General features: G+C 38.8%; 1 protein-coding gene across 12 annotated transcripts in view; it reads right to left on the bottom strand.

The window, feature by feature from the left end:
- LOC126272147 (neuronal acetylcholine receptor subunit alpha-7-like) overlaps positions 1-22,950 on the bottom strand; it is an 881,076-nt gene that overhangs the window by 184,670 nt on the left and 673,456 nt on the right. For 8 of the 12 annotated variants that reach the window (XM_049974770.1, XM_049974772.1, XM_049974769.1 and 5 more), the window contains one exon: positions 18,163-18,272. In XM_049974770.1, the coding sequence (XP_049830727.1) occupies positions 18,163-18,272 (110 nt within the window). Of the gene's footprint in view, positions 1-18,162; positions 18,273-20,688; positions 20,776-22,950 lie in introns of all 12 variants that reach the window. The other 4 variants (XM_049974771.1, XM_049974765.1, XM_049974764.1 and 1 more) reach the window with 1 other exon arrangement.

Here is a 22,950-nt window from a genome sequence, read left to right as displayed (position 1 = left end):
AGATCATTTACGTGTATGAGAAACGATAGTAGATCTAAGATTGAGCCTTGGGGAACCCCATGCATGATTTCTCCCAGTCAAAATTATGTCCCTGGATTCTGTTTGTTGAATTACTACTAAGTACAACTTTCAGCATTCTTTTGGTTAGATGTGACATGATCCATTGGTTGGCTGTACCACCAATCCCATAAACAATTTATCTAGAAGCATACTATGATTCACACAATAAAATGCCTTGGATATGTCACAGAAAATACCTACCAGTGCTCTTTCAATATTTAATGTTTCTAATATCTGGTGTGAACATGTAAATGGCATTGTCTGTAGAGCAGCCCTTCTGAAACCCAAACTGTGACTTGCTGAGGATAAAAGCAAGGAGCTACAAACAGTGCCATAATACCTACGGAAAATAATGAAACTAATTTAGGTGAATAAATAGAATTATAATAATGATAACTCCATTTATAAAATAGACAGACTCTGATATTCAACTTATTACCCACTTCGGACATGTAAATAAACTGAAAGTAAATTTGGGAGCCCAATAAAAGGACATAGACCAACAGTATTAGAGTTGATAACTGGTATTTATTCCTGGGAAAAGGAACTGGTAACTGTCTAGATGAGCAACAGAATCAAATGTTTAAATAACAGCTTTTAGAGACAGAAGACATGTAGTAGGAGCCACATTATAACATTGGGAAGTCAAGTTAGATATTTGTTGTACGCAGCTGGGTTTTAAGGAAAACTGTCATCAGTACGAATTTTGTAAGTTTACAGGTACAGGCAGCCAACAAAAGGAAACAATAAATTGAGTACTCATGAAGCAGCAACTATAATTTCTATAGTATTACTCTATTTCAAAAAGGAATATCTTATAAAATGTTTGACAAAGCCTTACATGTAAGACTTTTCTCTGGATGATAAGCTTTAACCAGGTACATACAGTCTCCACTTTTGAAAAATCTAATACTATGTATCCTGCAAAACATTTATATGACTAATTTTGCTTGTGGATTCTTTGTTCCACATCATGATTTGTATGTTTGTGATTAAATGTGAAATTCTGTGGTTTCTACAACATCTTGAAATTTTTCAACATTGCAGGTTTATGTAGTTGCCATTTAGTATTTACAATCACAAACATGTTCAACATTTGTTAAATGTATTGCTATTTATTGCTTTACATTTATATTTTAAAGAACATAGACTGAGTTCTTCTAGAATTACTGAAAACGTCCTTGATATAAACTTCTGTCTAAGAGAGCTTTTAAATTGTTTCTGATTTTGGATCAATCAGATCATAAACAGCACATATGTATTATGAATTTATATTGCAGAGAAAGAATTGTATTACGTGACTTCTGTAAAATGTTAAAATTTGAAAATACAGTAACATATTCAGTAAACCTAAAATCTTGTAGTGGGGTAGAAGGATCTGAAAGATGGAAACAAAAAAGGAAGCAGCATCTTTATTGATTGATACACCAATGAGTGGAATATTTGAGATCAAGTTCATCAGATGTATATAAAGACATACAATCACACAAATATGTTTGACAGTGTGGTGTTAGGGGGAAAACCAACTGGACCTTAGAGAACAATTTTGTTTGAGGACATCAAGATGAAGACATGATGCAAGTTTTTGGGAGATTTGAATATTTGCAGATTGTATAGCAAGGTGATCTATCCTTCAGTAAATGAATGAATAAAGAGCTGAAAATTTAAAATCTTCTTAATATGTAGTAGATCACTGGCTACATAGATGAGTGTTATATGTGCATCAGACATCATAATACTTCTGTCAGAAGTATAAACTATTCAGGTCAATAAGTGGTGCAACAAAAAAAATGGATCAAATTCTTTACAAGCAGCAGCAATGCACTGCAAATGGTAAGCAAATTAAAAAAAATGATTTGCACCTGGTATGAACATCAGTATTTGAAATGATCTTCTGCACTATTCCTCTACTACTTCTCGACAGTTACGATAAAGAATGGTGTATTGAATTTAGAAACTATTCTTCACATAAAAATCATCAGTACTTGTACAAAATTCCATATACACACTGTAATGACACTTTCACTATACAGTTTAACAATGCTACATCAGTAACAACAAAATTAAAACTAAATTCTGATAGTATTTTTTAAAACCTGTATCCATTATCGTTTTATACAGCCTTCTTTTCATCTGATCCCACACAGTAAAACGTTGAGAGGGGATTATCTGCCAAAAATATATGAATAAAAGACCATTATATGTTTAATTTAAATGTTTTTACTGAGTGGCTTTTCTTGGCTCAGGAAAAGTTGACACATAGAACTTTACAATTCAAACATATTCTGAAAATGGATGTACATATATATGTATGTGCATATTTACTTATGTTCCACACCTCCTCCTAAACAAGATGACTGATTTCAACACAACTCTGTATACGTATCAGTTTCTGTCTAGAAAGAATCCACTAAGGGGTCGGAGTGAAGAAGAAGTGTAGCCCACAATGTATGAATATCCCAATGTCATTCATTCAATGTCTGAGAATGAGAGTATTTAGTAACGTGTAGTGAACTTTACACATTATTTCAAAGATTTACAAAAGTTTTCTACCTGATAATCCCCACAAAAATGACAAAGACAAAAAGTTTTCCTCTTACTACATTTTCGTTGTTCATCCTGTAAAACTGTCATATGAAGCAAAACGTTTTAATTTATTGTTCTCTACTACTAATACCCTTCGTGAGACATTTTAAAATCAGTATCCACATTTTCCACCGAATACACTGACAAAGTTATATTGCTTTATGATACATATTCAGGAGATATGACGTCATAAACACTGAGCTGAATAAAAAAGGAACCCCAGGGTGACATTCGCTAGCGATACAGGTTAACTGAGTGTACAATTATGTGAGAAATGTATGAAATATCTATGGTATATATGTGAAATATATGTGACTTGTGTACACAGGCAAAGCCATGGGTAAACCGCTCTTCCTAAATCTTGGATCATTTTAAAATAAAAATTGTACACATATTATTTACTATCTGGAAAGAAATGCTGTGAGGGTAAAAACTAGGAATATCCTACTGATGTTGTGGTGACAGCATGGAGAGGGAAAAGTTAGAAGAACACGGACAGACATAGAGGGGGGAAAGAGGAGATCGTGAGGTACAGGGAAGGAGAGGATGGGCAGAGAGGGGGTAAGGACGAGATGAACAGAGGGAGGTGAGTAGCAAATGAATGAAGAGTGGGAAGGAGGAGATAGATAGCGAGGAGGATGAGACAGACAGAGGGGGAAGGAACAGACAGACAGGGGAGGACCTAATGGACAGGGAAACAAAAGAGGGGGAGATAAAGAAATCGATGGAAGTAGGGGACAGGGAGAAAAGTGGAGGAGGAGGAGATGAACAGAGAGTGGGAGTGGACTTTCAGGAGGAGAGAAGGTGATAGGCTCTGAGCACTATGGGACTCAACTGCTGTGGTCATTAGTCCCCTAGAACTTAGAACTTCTTAAACCTAACTAACCTAAGGACATCACACACATCCATGCCCGAGGCAGGATTCGAACCTGCGACCGTAGCAGTCACACGGTTCCGGAATGTGCGCCTAGAACTGCGAGACCACCGTGGCCGGCAGAAGGTGATAGAGGGGAGGAGGATATGGACAATGACAGGGAGAGGAGGAGATGGACAGAGACATGGGAAGACAAGGTGGGTAGAGAGAGGGGCTAAGAGGAAATGGATAGAGAATGGAATGAGGAGGGCGTAAGTACAGAGGGAGGCAGATGCACAGAGAGAGGGAGAGGTTAGGATATACATGAGATGGGGAAGGAAGAGATGGGAAGGAGGAGACTAGCTTAAAGGGAGTTAGAAAGAGATATGGGGGATGAAAAGAGGATGAGAAGCAAATGGATAGGGAGAGAAAAGAGAAGGATATGGACAGAGACAGGGGAGGAAGGGGTGTGCACAGAGGGGAGAGGTGGTGGAGGAGGAGATGGACAGAGAGAGGGGGAAGATGAAATTGAAAGGGAAGAGGAAGAGATAGAACAGATAAAGAGGAGAGAATAGAAGAAGATGGGCAGAGAAATGGAAGAGGGACATGGATATTGAGGTGGCACATAGGAGATGGACAGAAAGAGAAGAGGGGCAGATAGAGAAAGAGGCAAGGAAGAGGAGATGCACAATTAATAGGCATAGGAGGAGGACAATAACAGGGGGAGGAGATTGACTTAGAGGGGGAGGAGTACATGTATAGAGAGGGGGAGAGAAAATTAACAGAGGAAGGAAGGAGGAGGAGATGAACAGAGACAAGGGGAGGAGGAAATGGACAGAGAGAAGGTTCAGGAGGAGATGGACAGTGAGAAGTAAGGAGGAAATGGACAGGGAAAGGGAAGAGGAGCAGATGGGCAAAGAGAGGGGAGAGAAGAAGATGGACAGTGAAAGGAAAAGGGCGAGATGGACAGTGATGGGGGGAGGAGAAATTGGACAGAGAGAGTGGGGACAAAGAGATGAGGAGGAGAAGATGGACTTAGAGGGGGAGAAGGAGATGGACAGAGGGAAAAGTAGGAAATGGACAGAGATGGGAAGAGCAGATGAACAGATAGAGGAAGGTGAGAAGCTGAGCAGAAAGGGAAGAAGGAGAAGACTCTCAGAAGGTGGAATAAATGCATACAGTGGAAACATTGGGTACTCAGATAATGCATATATACAAGAAACTAGAATAAAAACATTTATCTCCTTTTTCTGTGAATCGCTGTCAGTCGTGTGTTTCTGGTTACAGTTACATTTGAAAGATGATTGTGACACATAAAGTGAAACTGAATGAATTTCAAAAATCTATAGTCCTAACTGATAATGATTACTCACAGAGAATGATAAATTAAATCTTATCACAATTTCTGTGACTGACACACATAGAAATATCAGCAAAGTACCAACGTTTCCAAGGAATACATTCTGGGAATGTGTCGCAAATAACAGTTCAGATAAAATTTGCGGTAATTAGGAAAGGTAAGTTGTGCAGGCAAAAGGCAACAAAGAAAGGGATCTGCCTTACAGATTCGCCTAATCAATGTCTATAAAAGGCCTCTTACTTACAAAAGCTTCATGTCTAAGCTATATACCCAATCAGACACTGAATGTGACCATTTCAGGAGATTTATCACATACAAAAAATACAAATTTAGTTGTGTAATGGAGCTATGTATGTGAATATGACGAAAAAAGCCAAACATGTTGCAATAGATTTCGATAATTGGCGTTGTAAACGAAATGAGATGAAAATGGGAAGATATTTATAGATAGTTGACAACAAATTAGTAAACAGGTTCCTCAATGGGATTCATAATGCGATCTGCGAAAAATTGTGAGACAAATATGTACTTTCAGTTTGTGTAAACACACTGGTAAACTGCCTAAATTTTATTCTTTCCTCTTGGATAATATTGCTACGAAATACAGCTCTGGTAACTGAAGTATTTATGTAAATCAAAAGAGTCCACAGAATTTTATGTATTTCAGTTATCCTAATTTGCACAACAATCCCTTCAGGAATTGATTCATTTTCATTTCCACACTATCTATTATAATTAAATGTGCAAATACATTGACATAAATATTAAAACAAAAATACAGGTCTTGACCTTTTAAAAGGTCAAATGGCAATGGTGATTTGTCATACGAATTCAATTACATTTAAGAAACTTTGATTAGTGTAACAAAAAGCGATAATCTCAAAGATAAAATAGCCAGGAAAGATTTCAACCAGTGTCATTTGGTACAGCATCAGGAATTGGGGAGACAACAGTAAATTGGTTCTGATGTTTCGACACAGATCATAATATGCAAAATTTTTCCTCCAATTGACTAGGGACCTTCAATTTTAATTCATTTGGAAGGCATAAGATAGAAACTTCGGTATTCTTGTGATGACTTACAATATGGATTTCTAGAATTATGCCGTTGGGTTGCAAGCTGCAGGGTTCTTTAAATGTTTGAAACATGTATTTAACTGCTGAGGAGCACCATTATAGTTGTCTGTGTGCGGATATCACGCAAAGTTTCTTTTACTGTAGGCGACTAGTCACACCACCAGGATAAGTGTTGCTGCAGTTGCATTTACGATCCGACCTAAAGAAATGTTCTCGAGAGATCACAGTACTAAGATGTTGGCGATAAGCTGTAGAAGCAAACTCGTGGACTATTGCAGTCTGAATTACATTCGATCAAATTCTTCTGGTCGTATTACAATTCAAGCTTTAGACAATGAACCAGCGTTTTGGCCCCCACCGCATGTAAGTGACCTAAAACACTTAATATTGCAAACCCTGAAATGGGACACAAACAAAAGTGACCAAACTATGGCTTCATTACTTTATAACACGATACTCTTTACAACAAAGAATAATTATGTGGATAAAGATTGTTGACCAATTTTTTAAAAAGTTAAAAATATGAAGCGGTTTTCGAAAAGTCTGTAACTCACCAAAAAAGGGTTGCACTTGATTGTTTACCAAAACAAGATTATTTAGCGTAGCTGTGGTATGAAGCCAGCATACACGATATGGGGAAGAACAACTATCGAAATGATAACTGTTCCAGTTGGCTTCTTCTACTATCCATTATACTCACGTAAGAAACAGCTCCGAATGCCTGAGAAAGCCTTTATTCACTACTAAGTACCTCTCCTATAATCTTTTGGGGATTCTGATCAATCCACAATCGCTGGGAAAATTTCATAGGTGATGCAAAGTTACTATATTAGGTTTCTCTGTTAAGTAGCTAGAGCAGATGATTTGCATCCCTATATATCAAGCATGTACATAAGGCTTGTTGACTACAAACAGGTTTGGCCTCTTTAAGGATTTGCACATACAGACTAGAATCAGGAATCATTAAATAGATGTAATCACAATGGACCCAAAAGGTACGAAGCACTACAAAAATAGGAAGAAATATCTGCATGCTCGTAAAATGATTTAGGAGAAAGTGATTACAAATCTCTGACAAATATAGAATTACTCATTACGAACAGTAAATAAAGGAACTGTCTCTCAGTTACAAACGTATGATGGATAAGGCTCTGGAGAATATGTTCTTAAGAGAAAAATTAAAATCCATAGAGGCACACTTTGTTATATACATTATCAGAAATCTTTTTAAGAAAGCACACAATGGGTATACGTCAAATCCCAACTCTGCAGACAAACAGAACTCAAGTGAAACGCTCTTGGGTAACAAAAACATTACGGAATGCCTTCAAAAGCTACTGTAGAAAAATGTTAAGAATGGGCCTCTTTTAGATCTATACATATTGTGGTCATGTGTTTGCGCTGTCAGTGCCACGAAAATTATTCCCCACACTCAACAGAACTGGGATTCAAACAGATAACAGAAAAGTGAATAGCAATCCAATGTTCCTTGGCAAAGAAAACCCAATGGACGTTGCCAAAAATCAACTGCCGTATTCAAGAAATATCTTTGATAAAGCTATCAGTTGAAATCACTAAACCTCGGAAAGGTCTATGAGTCTGACAGATATTGCAAGTTAAATGCTCTGTTTGAGAAGACAACTGTTTGCAGACATTAAAAAGTGTACAGATCAACCCTACCTATTTAAAAATGCGGAAGAACTTAACTCTGTCTCTAGCAGAATATTTAAATGTCCACACACAGACACAGAATTGATACCTGGTCTACCGCAGGTAAGTGTAACAGGCCCATCGTTTATGTTACATATTATTAATACAGCTGAGAGTAATAGGTGCAGTCTCAGACCTTCTACACATAACACTGTTATCTATGATGAAGTGTTAGTCAGTAAAAAAATGTAGCAATGTACCAATAGATCCTGAAAAAATATTAGCCTTTCGCACAGAGAAGCAATTATCTCCTTCTGTAAATCATACAACTTCGGTAGTTCACTAACTATAAATAAGCATTATCCTTGACCAGACGATTACTGAATCACAACTAGATTCAGGTATCTCATACAAGAGATTTCTTGTACAAATATGTAAGTAAACAAAGTGGAGGTACCCCATAAAGTAAGTGTTAGATGAAACAGGTAGTGACTTCGATTGACTGGTACTGTAGTCTGTTTGCGAAAGTTACAACATATTAAAAACCCACAAGACCAACACAAGAATACTGCAAGAGAAAATGTTCATAAACCACTAAGAAGACCTATTCTAGCATAACAGTCGCGTGGTGGCTGTATATCAGGCCCCTTGGCAAATGATATCGAGTGTATGAAGAGGACAGTTCGAATATTGTTGACAGCTTTTTTTTTTGTCTAGAAACAGGTAGGTGGGAAACGTTGAAAAACCTTATCTGCCAGACGCACAAAAACGTATTTGGAAAATCCTAATAACCTGCAGAAAGTATGAACACTCCTCTGTTCTCTAGGTATACATTGACTACAGGTTATGAAGATAAAATTTCGACTACTAACAGTTAACAAAGAGGCACAAGAGAAATAATTATTCCCATACACTGACTGTAAGTAGTAAGAGAGGGAATCTTAGTCTATAGTACAAAAAACGCACCACCTACCACAGAATTAGAGGATCCACGGTTAAAGCTGTAGTTTCATTTGTAGATATATCTTAAAACAGTTTGTTTCGTCATAAGCTTGATCCAAACTTACGTGGAGTTTGTTATATTATACCGTACGTACTCTTAGCGGCAACACTGTCCCACTCTCAGAAATCGAACAGAACAACAATTTTTAAAATAATCAAAAGACAGCAAGCAGACTTAGGACAAGATGTTGTTGTACCAGATGCATGTGGCTTGTTATAATCTACTCTCCCACACGAAATAGACTGTAAATTTAAAGTCTCAGATTATATGTAGACTTCTCACATAGACTAAAGGTCTCTGTGGAAGAATCACAAGGTTTTGAATCCTTCTGACATAAACGACTATATTATCCCATAAAATGTACTGGCTTCAGTTCATAACATACACATGTTGTTTTCTTTGTTTTATGGCGTCTTTTCTCCGCAGTCACAGTTATACAAGTTATATAGCTCTTTCTTGACTGGAATAAAAATCTTGTTAATACTAAACGCATTTCGCTCCATTGTAAGGCATCTTCAGTGGTCACTGTAACAACAGGGATTATTATTATTATTTTTTTGCTATTTTGTTTGCTAGGATCACTAACAGTTCTCATGCTTTCTCTTGCTACTATAAAAGTATTAAATCTGTGCATTACGAACAATTTCTTTGTTTCTAACTTCGTTCACGTTCACGTTCTGTGGACGCACTCAGCACTTTCTCTAACACCAAATATATTCACGTTAGTGATTTGGAAATTTGGAAAACTGTGGTAAGGTCCTCTGGGACCAAACTGCAGAGATCATCGGTCCGTAGGCTTACACACTACCTATTCTAGCTTAAACAAACTTACGTTAAGGACAACACACACACACACCCATGTCCGAGAGAGGACTCGAACCTCCGACGGGGGGAATCACGCAAAACGTGACAAGGCGCCTCTGACCTCACGGCTAACCCACTGTGAGTTGTAAAGGTTCAAGCCATCTCCTCATTTCGTGTACTTCGTTTTGATATTGAGGGTTGCGTCGCTCTTTTGGTTTGTCTTGGCCATATTTGGAGCATTTGCTATTGCTGTGTGTGTGTGTGTATGTGTGTTTGTGTGTCTGTCTGTGTGTGCGTACGCCTGCGAATATATATAATTATTTTAAGGGCATAATGCATCCTTTCTTGTGTGTGTGTGTGTGTGTGTGTGTGAGAGAGAGAGAGAGAGAGAGAGAGAGAGAGAGAGAGAGAGAGAGAGAGATAGAGAGAGAGACAGTTTGTTTGTGTTGAACTTCTGTGTGTGTAAATTATTACTTTACTATGGTTCAGTGGTGGATGATCTAGGATTGGTTTATTCCTAGTTTATATGATACTATCTGTGTGGTATCTAGCGGGTGTTTATTTATTCACCGTGTGTTTTATTAGTTTAAATAACGTTGGTTGCTACTGTTTGTTTGGTCATTTAATATGTCTGTCTTTTTTATTGTGTACTTCCTTTCTACAACCCAAGACCAAAAAAACAACTCATTACGAAGGAATTAGTCGAATGGGACCGTTATCGGTAAATGTGATGTACATTTACAGAGAAACAAATCAGTATAGTTTCAGGAGATTGGATTATTTATTCAGGAAAAAGCGCTTCACCCACTGAACAAGTTGACAACGCATTGGTCCACCCCTGGCCCTTCTGCAAGCAATGTTCAGCTCGGCATAGATTGACAGAGTCCTCCTGAGGGAAGTCGTGCCAAATTTTGTCCAACTGGAGCGTTAGATCGTCAAAATCCCGAGGCGGTTGGAGGGCCTTCCCCATAATACTCCAAAAATTCTCAGTTGGGGAGAGATCCGGCGACCTTAATGGCCAAGGTAGGGTTTGGCAAGCAAGAAGACAAGCAATAGAAACTCTCGCCGTGAATGGCACCCAAAGGACTCATGTTGTTAAAAGAAATGGCACACCCAAACATCGCTCTTGGATGTCAGGCCTTAAGTGGGTGATAGTCAGGCTGCTATCCAACAGCTGTCTGGGGTGTCTTAAGACACCTCTTCTACCTGAAATCTCATTGACTGGAGTAGAACTGGTCTTCAGTGAAGAGTTCCGCTCCGAACTGAGCCCTTATGGCCAGCAAAGAAGTATCCTGGAGACACCCTGGACAGCAGTAGGAGTCCATCATGGCTGTCGACCGCCATACAGCCCAATAACGAGTAGTGATTGTCTGGGATGCCACTTCGTTTCACTACAGGACCCCCTTGGGTTGCCATCTGAGGCGCCCTTTCAGCACAGTGGTACATCGACGTTTTTCTGCGCTCCGTTTTGTCGCTCTTCATGGAAAGCCTTTCTAGGTATACATTTCAGCAAGATAATGCCTGCACGCACACAGCGAGATTCTCTTTTTGTATTCATCCTTGCCAAAACCTACCTAGGACAGCATGGTTGCCGGATCTCTCCGCAATTGAGGACGTTTGGACCATTATGGGTAGGGCACTACAAGCGGATCGGCATTCTGACTATTTAACGTGGCATTTGGATAGAATTTCACAGCATATGAGCCAATTGGACAGAAATTGGCACGATAGGTCTCAGCGGTACATCCGACAACTATATTATTCACTTCCAGCCCGAATTCCTGCTTGCATAAGTGCGTTATTCACTTGCTCAGTTTGTGAAGCTCTTTCTCTTGAACAAATCGTCATATCTGCCGATTTTCGTGACATTAGGGTAACATCTTCGTGGCTTGTCGTTGTTTGTGTCTAAGAGTGTATTATTGCTATTTGAATTTTGAAGTTCTTTTATAGGGTAACAGATATTTTTTGTTGAATCTGACTATTTTCATGTGTGTTTCTATTGTGGTAGTGTGATTATTTTTGTGTCGTTGGTGTTCTGCAAAACTCTGACGGCTTCTGCAACATTTCCATGTTCTTGCATGTTATTTGTACGTTATTTCAAATGTTCTGCCGGTCTGCCATAAGTATGTAACATCACAACTGTTACACTGGAGTTGGTAAATGCCAAATTATTTGTATACATCTGAGCCATCTTCCTTCTTCAGACACTTCTGTATTGAGTTAGTGCTTTGGTATGCTATTTTTACTCCTTATTTCTAGTGGATTTCCTAATGTCGTGTGTCAGTCTGCTTATGTATTTGAGTGTGTACCAGTTTCTCTGCTGAGTTTCTGTGTTGTGTGGTCCTGGTGTTGTTGGTATCTCGTGGGTGTTGTGTGTGTCTGGAATTGTATAGCGTTTCTTTTCCATTTTTCTGGATTTTTCTTGTTCAATTTGGTAATCTGAGATTCTTAGCATCCGTTATATTTTGCTATCCGATTTATTACGTCTAGCTCTTTATTATCGTTGTGTTTGTCAAGTGGTACAGTCTAAGGAGCGTACACCTGAGAGCTGCTTGTTTTTGGGACTGAGGGTGGATAGATGATGTGTCTGTTGTATTTGTCCTGTAAACGCTGGGTAATTGTTGGTTATTCTTCTTTGTGGTGGCTACATCTAGGAAGCTTTCTCAGCCTGCTTGTTCTTTCTCTAAAAGAAACTTTATGTTTTTGTGTTCATATTTAAAGGTAGTTGCTCTATCCTATTTTCTGATTCGTCTACCAAGATGAGGATGTCATCGATGTACCTCCATAACTATAGTAAATTGTATTTTCCTGGTACTAATTTCTGAAACATTCCCTTTTCTGTCATGATGAATTAGTAGCTGTCGTGAAATGGGTGATCCCACAGGCAAACACCTTCTTGTAAGAAGAATTCTTTATTGAATTAAAAGTAGTTTCGGTCGGTAACGAGTGGTGGGAATATGCTTATCTCCAACAGGCAATCCTTCTTCTTGCAAGAACAATTCGTTATTAAATGAAAAGTAGTTTTGGTCAGAAATGAAATGCAGGAATGTGTTTGTTTCTTTTATAAGTTCCTTTGCTAACTGATTGTTCCTTTGACTGGAATTGTGGAGCACATGTTTTCTACATCAAATGAACACACACTTGATGACAGAAAAAAAGCTCAAATGAGATGTATGTAACCTAGTGCTTCAAAACTCCAGATGTAGCCAAAATTCCGAAAGTAAATGCTCCTGCGGTCCTGACGGTACATTACAGAAAAGCACCCACATGCATACACCCTCACCCGACATATGTTAGAGGTACTCACACAACAGCATAAAAAACAAAACGACTTAAGGGCGAAAAGCACACAAGAACTAATAAACAACATAAAAGGCTTTTATATGGTTCAAATGGCTCTGAGCACTATGGGACTTAACATCTGAGGTCATCAGTCCCCTGGAACTTAGAACTATTTAAACCTAACTAACCTAAGTGCATCACACACATCCCTGCCCGAGACAGGATTTGAACCTGTGACCTTACCGGCAAGGCTTATATATTTCAGGAACAGTTTTATTTTCTCATTTGATGTAGACAACGGGCACTCTCAATTGTAGTCAGAAAAACAATCAAGATAGTAGAACACGACCTAAATACTTACAACCAGTTACAAAAGTTACACAAAACAGAGATAAGTACACTCCTACATCTCTTTACCGACCAAAATTTCTTTGAATACAATAAAGTACTCTTCTTACAATATGAAAGGTTAGGAGTGGGAGCCCCATTTCAGGAAAGTTAGGAAATATCTTCATTGGCAGAACAGAAGACAGAATATTCTAGAAAATAAGATCAGGAAAATAGTATATACAATAATGCTAGAAAAATCTGTAAATGGGACGGAACAATTACGCAGAGACATAAACACAATGCAAAAAAAGTGAAGTGCACTTTCGAGAAAGTAAGAGCACTTCAAATAATCTTCCTAGATATATGCAAGACAAAACCAACACTCATTCAGAATTTACAGGAAAAACACCACAACAGATTCGATGCTACATGAATCCCAAAAACAAACAGCTCTCAGATATAATTTCCAGAGACTAAACAGAGTGCCACTATGCAAACACAGCTGTAATATGGTGTTGGATATAATAACTCAGAGAGCGAAAAGTAAGCAATACCAAGAATTTCAAGTTAAAAATTGAATACAAAAATCCGGAAAATCATAGGAGCAAAAAAAGACCTCACACAAATCCACAGACACACAACACCCACTAGAAAAAGGCACAGACACCAACAACAAAAGCACTCCACAACAATGACACAACACAGAGTCGCCTCAGGAAAGAGGTACACATGCACATATAAAAACAGACTGACACGCGGAACAGGGAACGTCCTAAAGAAACAAGGAATAAAACAGCGCACCAAAGAAATAACGCACTACAAAAATGTCCAAATAACTAACATGACACTGAGACCCATAAAAAACTGGCATTTATCAATTCCGATGGAATTGTTGCGATACCCTATACTTAGGGCAGACCAGCAGAATATTTGATATAAGGTATAAGAACATGAAAGAGCATGGAAATATGGCACCAGCCGTTCAACGTTTACTACCACTAACATAAAACAAAAGACGAATGCGGCCCACAATATTAAAACATAGTACGCGAAATGGCGAGATGGCAGTGGATTTTCACTACACACTTAAGTGTTAATGACAGTATGTGCAGAAAAACTTGAATAATGACGCAAGAAATAATAAAACCTTGAGTAACGATACTAATGTAATATTGTTTATAGTAGTAAATTCAGGCTTGAGAACTGTCCATGATCCTGGCAAACAAAATTATTAGAAAAGGCATATTGTTACAATGAGCATTGAAGGTGCTTTACAGTAAAGTGAAACGCGTTTGGTCTTAATAAGATTTTTAATACAGTCGCAAAAGACGGTAGTAGCCCACATAAATTAATGACATATATCAGTGCAATTTTATGCAATTTAACCATGATTGCGAGAGTCTTGAATCAGCGTGTGTGTGATTACTTACGACTACACACTCAACAAATGCAAGAGGTTTTCTTTTTTTAAGGAGGTGACAATTACTGAGTGCCTAGCATGGTTGTTGCTGTGTGTCAGGCCTATCAATCGATAGCATTTGGCAGAATTGGTAGACGATTTTAGTGCCACTTCATACTGCCTGTAAATTAGGCATGGGCAAACCACTGTAATCATTATAATTAGCGCCATCAGGCAGGTCTATGACGGTTGATGTGAACTATGTCTCTATTGTCACAAAGAAGGAAGTGCTCTACGAAAATTATCTGCTTTGAAGTGAACCCAGCACAGATCTAAATTTTGGAAATTTGTGGTAAGGTCTTATGGAACCACACTGCTGAGGTCATCGGTCCCTAAGCTTACGCAATACTTAATTTAACCTAAACTAACTTACGCTAAGGACAAAACACACATGCATAGCGACGACTCGGACCAAGGGGAGGGAGCAGCACGGAGCGTGACAAGACGCCTTAGACCGAGTGGGGTCTAAAATACGCAGAACGCCATAAGCTGTCCACAGGAGACGGTTGGAGAAGAACTACGGATTTCTTTCGAATTCTTTGTTCTCTGTGTCATTCAGAACATAAATGGTAACGAATACGTTTGAAGTTCATTTCTTTATATTCCTGTATCTGATAAGACATCAACAACCCTAAAATACTCTTAATTAAAATTATAGTGGTACAGAAAATTACGTGAGCAAATGTTATATAGTAAATTTTTAGTAGATTACAGAAAAGAGATTGTTTTTCTAAATACTAGCAAACATTTAAATATTTTTCCACTTTCAACTCCGAATTACTGGCTTAACTATTATAAAAAATACTCTTCGTATCTCATTCCGCCACTTTACATTATTCGATAAAATTCCACATTGTTCGTTGCTTGAACTTTAGACAGGTTGTCATTCATATCTTTCTTTTACCCTTTTCTTTCGTCTTTCACCTTTCTGTTCTCCCATATTCTTGTTGTAGCGTGAGGTTTTTTACTGTGCTCTCAAGCTTTGTCATTAGCTATTATATGAAAATGTGGATGACTATGTTGCAAAAACGACTGTCTAGTCTAAGGTAAACAATGACCTGAACGATATAAATTACTAAAATCCTAAATGATCCAATAAGTACAAAATGTGGACTGAAAAAATGTATTGTTGTAAAAAATCAATCCAATTAAGAAGAACAATAAAAAATGTGTTTCAAGAAGTGATGGCACATTTTTCCCAGAGACATTACGTCAATCTTTGTAAAATCTATTTCTCTTCGGCCCTCTATATGACGTGGACATTCGGTCAATTAAGATTTCTTGTAAATGGATATATACTACCTTCCAAAGCACCAGAAGACGCTTAGGAAAATTATTTTAAATGTGTGTACATGCTCATGTTTAATTGAACAGACTGCTACAAGAGAGCCCACTTGGCGATGTTCGAACAGTGAAAGGTAACAGCCGCCGCCTTGCTCTCAATTTTAGCACATGTCTAGAATATTTTTGCGAAAAGTTTCAGGACCAACATTAACAGAAATTATATCATTCTATTCGTCATTTGAAGAGTTTTCAAATGCTGGTAAAAGTATAATGTCCCATTTAAAAAAAATTATAGCTGCCTCAATATCCTTGTTGATACAAAGAACAAACGTACAACAAAATTAACTGCCCTCCTTCGTACCATTATTCTCCGGTAACTTCGTTTCGGTATCTAGTACCTGGCTCGTTCACGAAATAAAATAAGTGCTACATCTTAAGTGACTCACCCTGAATATAAAATGAAATTTTCACTTTACAGCGGAGTGGGCGCTGAAATGAAACTTTCTGGCAAATTAAAACCACATGCCGGAGAGACGTTCGAACGCGGGATCTCTGCCTTTCGCGGGCAAGTGCTCTAAAGCCTGAAGTATTCGAAAACGACTCATAACGCGTCCTCACAGCTTAACTTCCGCCAGTGCCTCGTCTCCTACCATCCAGACTTCACAGAAGCTCCCCTGCAACACTTGTGAGACTGCCACGGATCCTGAGTTCTAGTCTCGGTCCGCCATGCAGTTTTAATCTGCCAGAAAGTTTCATTTCGGATATATATCAAACTCAGGAACCCTGCCAGTCATACAAGTGTCGCAGGAGAGCTTACAGAAGCCTGGAAGGCGGGAGACGAGGCACTGGCGGAAGTTAAGCTGTGAGGACGCGTCGTGAGTAGTTTTTGGGTAGCTCATGCGGTAGAGCATTTGCCCGCGAAAGGCTGAGGTCCCGAGTTCGAGTCTTGGTGCGGCACGCGGTTTTAATCTCCCAGGAAGTTTCATTTCAGCGCCCACTCCGCTGCAGAATGAAAATTTCATTGTCTATACAGGATGAGTTGCGTAAGATGTAGCACTTATCTTACCTAATGAACGAGCCAGGCTCAGAGACAGAGAGAGAGATTGCAGTTCCAATAATACATGTAGCTCCAGTAATATAAAGGACTGCAGTTCCAGTAATATATGTAGTTCTGTAGCAGAAGCTTACATGCTACGTTCAATTTCATGTTTGTGGATTTACTTATTGCTCAGTGCTTCATGTCATCAATAAAATGAGCATTCTCCTTCACTTATTTATTACCCATTCCTCATATTTCACCAAAGAATTTTTCATTGTCATACTAAAGAGATAATTTCCTGTTTTTGCGGTAAACACTTTAATGTACTACTTTCGTCACCAGTTGTGAAACAAATCTTTTATACACAGGGTGAGTCGCGTAAGACGTAACACTCCCTTTATTCCGGGGGCGACTGCACGTATCGGCATGCGGTTTTCGGTGAATCATAGCGGACTATTGGGCACATACGTTGGTACATGCGCAATACTCTCAAAGTTTATATTGAACGAGATAATGAGGCAAGTAAATGTTTTTTAAATGGGACGCTATACTTTTTTTACCATCATTCGAACCCTCTGGAAAAGACGCGTATAGTGATGTAACACATGTTGCTATTGTGATTGTAACTTTGCTTAAAAGAGGCGGATGAGGATTTACCTACGTAGCGTAGGCCGTGCACGCTGCATAGAGCCTGCAACTCGGCCTGCGGGAAGCGCGAGGCCCGCCTCGGCCTTCAATCGTACAATATTTCCCAGCGTCTTTTAAGCGAAGTTTGAATCACAATACCAACATGTGTTACGTTACTATATGCGTCTTTTCCAGAGCATTCGAATGATGGTAAAAAAAGTATAGCGTCCCTTTTAAAAAACACATACTTGCCCCATTATCTCGGTCAATATAAACGTTGTGATTATTGTGCATCCACCAAAGTATGTGCCCCATAGTCGGCTCTGATTCGCCGGACACCGCTTGTCGATACGTGCAATCCCTTCCCGAGTAAAGAGGGTGTTACGTCTTACGCGACTCACCCTGTATACATGCAAAGGACATGTGAAAGAGATAACTATTGATATTAAGTTCTCGCTACATATTCACAAGTTTAGTCATACAAAAGTTAGAATTCAAGCTTCTTATCTGTGAAAAACAGTCTTTCACTTTAAAACATCCGAGAATACTAAGTGTTAGTTGGCTCTCGTGAGAAAGTGTACAACGCACATTAACAACGGCATCAAAAATCGTATTCTTGTACTTATATGAGATAAATTTGTGAATTGTTGTTTGAAATCATTTTTAAAAAATACATCTTAGAGCTATCATGTTACATTCTTCCTATACAAAATACTGTGCGCATAAGTCTTTGCGCAGAAAAACTTACCCACGGCGACATCTCATGCGTGTCCGCATTCCTATGATGATAGTTTAAAATGAGTATCGTCGAAACTACGGAAGACGCCACCATGAACATGATACAGTTGAAATATGTACCTGTAAAATGGGAATTCCTGTTATTATACGTTCTGGTATTTCTTGACTCCAAATAATAGTAGAATGTCAAGGTTTGTCTGTTTAATTAGACACTAATTGTAAAAGCCAAACTACTGAGAGACTAAGGACTGCAGTTTAAATATACTCGGAGAAGACAGTACATTTACGACATGCCTACACACTTCTCTCAAATGTTTTATTCGAGTAACGTGCATTTTACTTTCAGAAATTATCTAACAAAGTCGCATTAATAGAAAAATTTTATTGAACGATAATGGAAGGCTTCCAGAGCCTCCGATTTATTACAGCTTATTTCACCATATACGTAAAGCCATGCATGGATAGATAATACGTAAGTATACAGTAAGACGTCAATAAATAGATAAAGTGAACTGAATGTTATACCATGAGATTGGTGCACTTTATTGGGATGTATGTCGTACAAAAGTCGTGGTTTCGTTCTAGTAAAGGTGTACGTGTACATGTGTGGTCTCCAGTGGCGTGTACACAACGTACAGCTGTACTAGCAACTTTCATTTTGTACGTATACCAAAAACAGTGAGAAAGAAGAGCTTGGAGTCCTGGTTTAAGTTCACATGCTCAAGCACTTTTAACAGATCCGGATAAATTGCGACGAATCACCCGAAAGACTCCAATTTCCTCGCAAAGGCGTGGTAAGCAGTGAAAGTTACCTCACAGAAAAAAAAATTGAGAAAATAAAAAAAGATGGTAAATCTTTCTTTGTTTTAGTGTGTTAGAGTGAGCTCACATTTGACACCCAGTAACCAACTGATACCACGCCTCCTTCGCAGAGAAATGGGTGAATAACTGAAAATTTTAAATAAACGATTCTTGAAGAAGTTAGTTTAAAAAGATAAATTTAACTACGAGCGATTTAATATGAAATGATAGAGATATTTATGCTCAGCTTGATTTACCTTGTTTTACTTGTGGCGCGTCCAGAGGAGCCGCCGCGTCTTGCGTTTTACTCTAGTCATGCCACATTTAAGCCAGTTAATATTTAAGTTTTCTTACTTAAAGTTAATCATTTAGTTTAGTTTATAATATATCCGTTTGTTACTTGGAGGCAGAGGGGTTCGTCATTTTTTTGTCTTTTTCATGCGGTTACTGTGCTTCGTTATCTCTTGATAATTTAGTTTTTTGTTTTTTTTGTTTTTTTGTTTGAGGCCAAGCGGGAAGCAGGAAGGTCAGGAAAGAATAAGGACACACAGTTGAAATGGCAGCTGTAACCAAAGTAGCTCAAATTCGCCAACTCCTTCAATCTGTAAAACAATTCGTCTATTAAACACATTATAATTAGAATTAGTTAACTGATTGTACAATCAGGATACAGGTAAGCGTTTGAATTTATCTTTTTGTAGTTTAATTTTGTTGCAGGCTGTAAATGACAGTTTTTTAAGGGCCCGGTCAGGAGCGGGGTAAGAGTTTGTGCTTTAATAAACATATTAAACACAACATTCCATTTAAGCAAAAAGGAGCTGGTACAATCATACAGAGGTAAAACATATATATGAATATGGAAAAGAATTGTTATCACTTTATGAACTAGGGTCATGCATAGGCATAGCAGCGACAGAGTACACAACTATCATTCGGCAGTGCAGGATCAGCTGTATTCTAGTGACGTACAGACCTTGTGGAGCCGGACGCCCGAACTCATGCGAGTCAATGGGGCTAACCGATCGAAATAATGCTTCAGAATTATAGTGCTGTATTTTAGATATAGCTTTCGACTTTCATTAAAACTCAGGGAACATATCTCTGACAGAAGTAAATCAACACAGCAGTCTTTGTTGCTCAACAATGATACGCTGGTATTTGTTGGCATAATTAGTGTGCGACCGTTTTCCGTTGGAGTGACGGAGGACATTACAGCTACATTAGTTTTGAAACGTAGTTAACACTGGCTATGTTCATTAACGTCTTACGCTTGTAACTTAATGGCACCAGTATATAGTCTGGTTGAACTTACGCACGGTCTTCAGTGTAGCACGATATATATGTATTGATCTAACAATTTCTGTGGACACACTGAACCCTGAAGGACATACACGTTGTTACCAACAGTTATCAGCATGTGACTACTGTCATTGACCAGCCAGTCACAACTCTGGCAGCTATGTTTACTTCCGTAATGACGGATGTGAGGGCAAAATGATAAATACCTTCCCAGATAGCTCTGTATCGTGAATGTCTCTCGGTAATTAGGTATTTTTCACATTGCTTTTAATTTGTCAATCAGGGTGTTCGGTACCTGAGCCAACACATCAACGTGACCACAAGGTCCGTAGTCGCCACGTAAGCAGGGATTACAATACTTCCAACCACAGAAACACACTAGGAAGAGCAAATAAGGGTTACAGTTTGTCTCATTCCAAGAGCAGTAGGGGCTGACCTAGTAAGGGGATAGCTTCTGACGTCTGCGGTAAAGCGTCAGCGATCATGAGAGAAAAGACAGAGAGAGAGAGGAGGATTGTGACCCCTGGAACGAAAAAAAAGTTGTTCAAATATCGACGTTTCTTTTCAACAAAGCTGAGAATTATTCTTTGTATTTCCTAAATTACGTGTCCCTTTGCCACAGAACTCCAATTCCTGATGGACAAAGCGGCTACCTTTAAGAAAAGACATATTTGTTATATATGGTATACATTTCACAGTATTTCAATGTTTAATACTAGCGACTCCTGGAATGCCTTACATTCTTTTCAGTATTAACTTCAGGATTTCAGGCATTTATACGCACAAACATGTACTGAAATAGTATACAAGAGCATCTGTGGATAACATTATGTACGACAAAGTTGCTTTCACAGTATCCTGTAACTGAGCATCAGGCCCAGATTTATTAAAGAAATGATAGATTCCCGAACTGTTGATTCCTATTTTGAGAGCGTTTTGAATGGGTGGATGAAACTGTGTATCAGCTTCTACGCTTTATGAAAGTTACTTTCAACCTAACCGACATTACAAATGTCTGTGTAGATTTCGCCGTTCAATCACATTTTCGTAAAATGCGGTTTACCCTTTACTAACAACAGTACATTCGTGGAGACTAGAAAGATCAACCCCTGCTGCCGAAGTCTTTAGCTGTTAATTTCATCGTTAATACTCATGTTTAAGAAAACAGTTTTAGGAACATAGTTAAGGGCAAAGTACAAATGCAAAGAATTTATAGAACAGAAACACACAGACCGTTTAGTTTCACATGCAAAAATGGATTTACATATTTGACAAACAAGGTAGAAGCGTTTAAACGTGGATTCTTGCTGAATATTTGACAAAAGCCAAATAAAGTTCAGCGGCTGCTCTCACAACATTGAAACACTTTGTAAAATCTTAAACTGCCGTCTGACGTCTTCGTTCTCTCGAAGCCAAATGCTTTTAAAAAAATTCATTTTTACTCTCACAGCTCTTAAACCCTGAAACGTTAAGGACGTTGTGAAGGCAGCTTTGTCCATACGTAATAACACCGAAAAGGCAAAGAAGGGTGTTGGCTGGCTTGTTTGATGCAGGCAACAACACTAAAATAAGTCATTGGTCCCAGGTAGGCAATACCTAACACAGGCATAGCATCGGACACCTGGGGTAGCGTCTCGGCTACCAGGTTATGGAACACCGTAAGGGAAAGGAGAATGGTTACGCCTGGAACAGATAAAACAGTGATTAGATTCCACCTGCCGCTCCAACAGCCAGCACACCGACATTCACAAACACTGCGTTTCTTCTACCAGTGACAAACACAAAAAGGAAGCACAAACAAGGAGCTATAAGTCTAAAACGAGGGTTGGGTTGCGTCATCGAGCACAAAATAAGAACAAAAAAGGAAACGGTTGCTGTGGAGGGTACATAACTGTGTGTGTGTCTTCACGGTGTGATTCACAAGGCATTACATAGCGAGTACTGGAAGGGATTTCAGCTCTACATGCATGCTTCTGTGTATCGTGATGGTGGCGGTGAAACAAAACAACATACATCGCTGGAGCTGGACTGTCTACTACATACAATCACAACTACTGAGCAATAGATAAATGCGCTAGCACAATATAGGTTGTCTCGCCATCTCTGATCGGTGAGGGGAGGCAGGTGGAGACACAAATTAGTAGCAACATCGGCCAACAGATGTCGTACACGTCGCTTCACGGACGCTGGCAAGGCTAAAAGAGAAAGCACATAGTTAATGAAACTTGGTAATGAGGCGATCCTATTCTTTACTCTGTGTCTGTACCTACTTTGTGATTTTGTGACATGCATGCGTTTGTGTGTCTGTGTGTGTGTGTGTGTTCGTGTTGCGTGTGTTTTGTGTGTGGCTGCTAGTGTTTGCCGAAACGTGAAGGGTTATAATTAACGGCCAAAATTCTGCAGTATCAGCTCACACGTCTGAATGAGTTCGCTAAATGTATTTAGTGCAAACAGCAAGCACACAAAATATTCATAATCACTGCAGACATGGCAGTTACCAATATTAACAACGATAGCAAATTCCGAAGCAGAGAAACAACGCGGCTGCCATTATCGAAACCACTACCAACGCTGTATATTTGCATTATAAACATCTAGACAATGACATTAGTCAACTTCCTATTGGATTTATGTCTTCACAGACTTCATGCAAATGTAGTATCTTACACAAAGATAGTGACGCGGTCTGTGAGGAAAC

Source organism: Schistocerca gregaria, chromosome 5 (genome assembly GCF_023897955.1).
Source record: "Schistocerca gregaria isolate iqSchGreg1 chromosome 5, iqSchGreg1.2, whole genome shotgun sequence".
Taxonomy (NCBI): domain Eukaryota; kingdom Metazoa; phylum Arthropoda; class Insecta; order Orthoptera; family Acrididae; genus Schistocerca; species Schistocerca gregaria.
This window is presented reverse-complemented; position numbering and strand designations above follow the sequence as displayed.